This window comes from Oryzias melastigma, unplaced genomic scaffold (assembly GCF_002922805.2).
Source record: "Oryzias melastigma strain HK-1 unplaced genomic scaffold, ASM292280v2 sc00262, whole genome shotgun sequence".
Lineage (NCBI taxonomy): Eukaryota > Metazoa > Chordata > Actinopteri > Beloniformes > Adrianichthyidae > Oryzias > Oryzias melastigma.
The window spans coordinates 290298-293611 of record NW_023416896.1 but is presented as its reverse complement, the minus strand read 5'-3'; the positions used below and the strand labels follow the sequence as shown (position 1 = coordinate 293611).

The following is a 3314-nucleotide window of genomic DNA, read 5'->3' as shown; positions in this document are numbered from 1 at the left end:
CCTCCTCCCCCCGTGGCGCCCCCTCTCCCGGGCACTGGGGGGTCACCTACAGTCATCTTTAACTCCGGACTAGCAGGTGGCTCTGGCTGTGATTGAGCTATTATGCTGAGTGAAATGTGACCCGCTGCAACACTAACATGTTGTCTCTTCTTCAATTGGCTGACAGAGGGCCCCCTCAAGTTATTTTGTATGTTTCTCGTTAAAGCATCTGTGCGTTCTTAAGCTCCACCCCTCATTTCTGTGTCATACTGACACCCGCATCAGTCTGTGAGACACTGGAATGTTTGTGTGTTCTGGTTGAAAACGTTACCAGAGTTGAAAGTTCTCAGAAAAAATACTTGCAGCTTGTTCTGTTAAGAATAACGACTCATTCACCACATATTTGCACACATTAGGATGTGGATTACACGTCATAACAGCTGTAAAAACTAAAGGATCAAGAAGATCTTTTGACCGTTTAAACACAGCACATGTTCCCGGTGTTTTTACTGCAGATGAAATCTAAAAGGTCAAAGAGTTTTTGCAAAGCCTTTTTTAGTTGAATTCAATCAGAAAGACTTGATTCAGCCAACAGCTGTGACTGTGTGGTCTCTGCAGGACAATGTTTTCTGTATTTCAGAGTAATTCATCATCCTACTTTCAAACAGGAAACTTATTTTCATCTTCACATTCAGAAAACTACAGACTGGACTTTCTGACATCCTTCAAGTATAAGTTCAGGTTATCTCTTGTGCTGCAAAAACAGAAGTTCTCTTTAAACCCCATTAGTCCTGAGAGCTGCTACGTTTCTATATCGTTACATTCTCTGGGATGTTGTCAGCATCATGTCATTCTGTCCGTCTGAATGTCAGCTGGTGCTAACCCTCTGTGTGCTGATGTCTCACGACTGTTTTCCTGCTTCAAACAGCGGTAAAGATCAAGAAACCCATTCAGACCAAGTTCAGGATGCCAGTGTTGAATTGGGTCGCACTGAAGCCGAGTCAGATCAACGGAACCGTCTTCAATGACATTGACGACGAGTCCATTTTGCAGGTGCTGCACAACCTGACATGTTTCATGAGCTTTGGCCTGTCCGACATTTCAAAAGCACTTTTACAACATCTGTATGTTTTTGACAAAGTCTTAAACAGACCCCCTCTTTGGTCCACCTCCTAGAACCTGGACATGGAGGAGTTTGAGGAGCTGTTTAAGACCAAGGCTCAAGGTCCAGCGGTGGATCTCACTCTGTCCAGGCAGAAACTTCCTCAGAAAGGCCCTTCCAAAGTCTCTCTGTTGGAGGCCAACAGAGCGAAAAACCTCGCAATCACCTTGAGGAAGGCTGGACAGGGGTCAGAGGTCATATGCCGTGCAATCCAAATGTAAGTTTACTCGGAATGAAGCCTCATGATAACCCATTTAAAAAAAACCAAAGCAGGAGCATCTTGGCAAAGAGGCGTTTCATGAAGAATGACCCGTCAGATGCCTGCAGCAGAATCCTTGTTTATCATTCCTGTTCACTGACGTCAGGCTGCCTTTGTCCAGGTTTGATCTTCGGACGGTTCGAGTAGATTTCGTGGAGTGTCTGATGCGTTTCCTGCCAACGGAGGCGGAAGTAAAGCTGCTACGGCAATACGAGAGGGACAGGAAACCCCTGGAGGCTCTGAGCGACGAAGATCGATTCATGATGCAATTTAGTCGAATTGAAAGACTCAGTCAGCGCATGACCATCATGACCTTCATGGGAAACTTTGCTGACAACGTCCAGATGTTAACTCCAGTAAGACAGACTTCCTTTTAACCGGACTGACGGAGAGATGGAAGCTTGCTCACTGTGTTTTGCTTTTCCTCAGCAACTTCATGCTATCATTGCTGCTTCAGTGTCCATAAAGTCATCCCAAAAACTCAAGAAGATCCTGGAGGTCAGTATGTGCTGAGTTGCTGTTGTTTCTGTCAGAAAATCAAATGTCTTGATACATTGTACTGTTCTGGATCCAATCTGACACACAGACCAAGTTCCTTGGTTTTGCTTAGCAATTCTACTCCTGTTCAATCTCAGGTTTAAGGGTTCATAATGGAAGTTTGTTGGCAATTGCGAATCGTTTGTGAGACTGCCAACAGTTGTGTCTTTTCTGCAGATTATCCTGGCTCTGGGAAACTACATGAACAGCAGCAAGAGAGGTGCCGTGTACGGCTTCAAACTACAGAGTTTAGACTTGGTAAAACAGACTTTTAGAGCAGCACTGAATCTGCTGTTCATCTCCATGTTTCACTTGAGTTTATACCTGTCCTTACATCCCAAACTCCTAAAAACCTTCTGCTTGTGTTTCTGCAGCTGCTGGAGACAAAGTCGACAGACAGGAAGCAAACGCTGCTTCATTACATTTCCAATGTGGTCAGAGAAAAGTATCAGACTGTTTCTCTCTTTTATAATGAACTCCATTATGTGGACAAGGCTGCTGCAGGTAAGTGAATCGACCAATCACAGCCCTGCACAAATACAAAGTTCTGTGGCACTCACCTTTGCTTCCCTGTGTGGACAGTGAGTCTGGAGAATGTCCTGTGTGACGTAAAGGAGCTGCAGCGAGGCATGGAGCTCACCTGGAGAGAGTTCAGTGTGTCGCACAACGCCACGCTCAAAGATTTCATCAGCAGGAATGAATCTCGCCTCACCAAGCTGCAGGAAGACGCACGCATTGCTCAGGTGAAGAGAACAGAAAGAACGACTGGGGCAGCGCCAACCCCATCCACCTAGGTATCCTAAATGAAAGACAAGAGCGCTCATCTGGTCAGGGTTATACATCACGGTGGTGGTTGAGCTATAACCAAACCATGGGAGCTGGTTTGACATCGCAGAGCACAGCTCTTTGGTAACTGCAGCTGATGGCAAGTTAGGTCACAATAAAAGTCCAAAAAATAGTTTCGCCTCAGATTAGATCTTACAACTGTTGCTAAACCTCTTCAGCCACAGCCTCTCCCCCAGAAACAATGAATCTGTGATTTCTGCAAACTGCAGGATGCCTTCGAGGATGCCGTCAAGTTTTTTGGAGAGAGCTCAAAGACCATGCCCCCCTCTGTCTTCTTTCCCATTTTCGTCCGCTTCATCAAAGCTTACCGGGTAAGTGACGACCAACACCCCGCCCACCCACACCTCAGCCCCACCCACAGTGATCTCTTAGAGATGGAAAAATACAAATACTAAAACTGTCAGGAACACTCCGTAAACTGTCAAACTTCCACTTCTTCATATACAGACAATGCTACATTAGAACTTTTTCGCTTCATTTTAAATGCCTTTTTAAGGTTTTTCCTGGTGCTACAGCCCCTCTCCACCACAT

At 45.6% G+C, this 3314-nt stretch overlaps 1 protein-coding gene across 1 annotated transcript in view; it reads left to right on the top strand.

The window, feature by feature from the left end:
* LOC112142202 (formin-like protein 2) overlaps positions 1–3314 on the top strand; it is a gene marked incomplete in the record, with an annotated part of 11390 nt that overhangs the window by 5564 nt on the left and 2512 nt on the right. The window contains 10 exon segments of the mRNA XM_024265447.2: positions 1–76; positions 167–187; positions 908–1032; positions 1156–1358; positions 1522–1756; positions 1830–1898; positions 2115–2195; positions 2312–2441; positions 2520–2680; positions 2993–3094. Coding sequence (XP_024121215.1) covers positions 1–76; positions 167–187; positions 908–1032; positions 1156–1358; positions 1522–1756; positions 1830–1898; positions 2115–2195; positions 2312–2441; positions 2520–2680; positions 2993–3094 — 1203 coding nt within the window.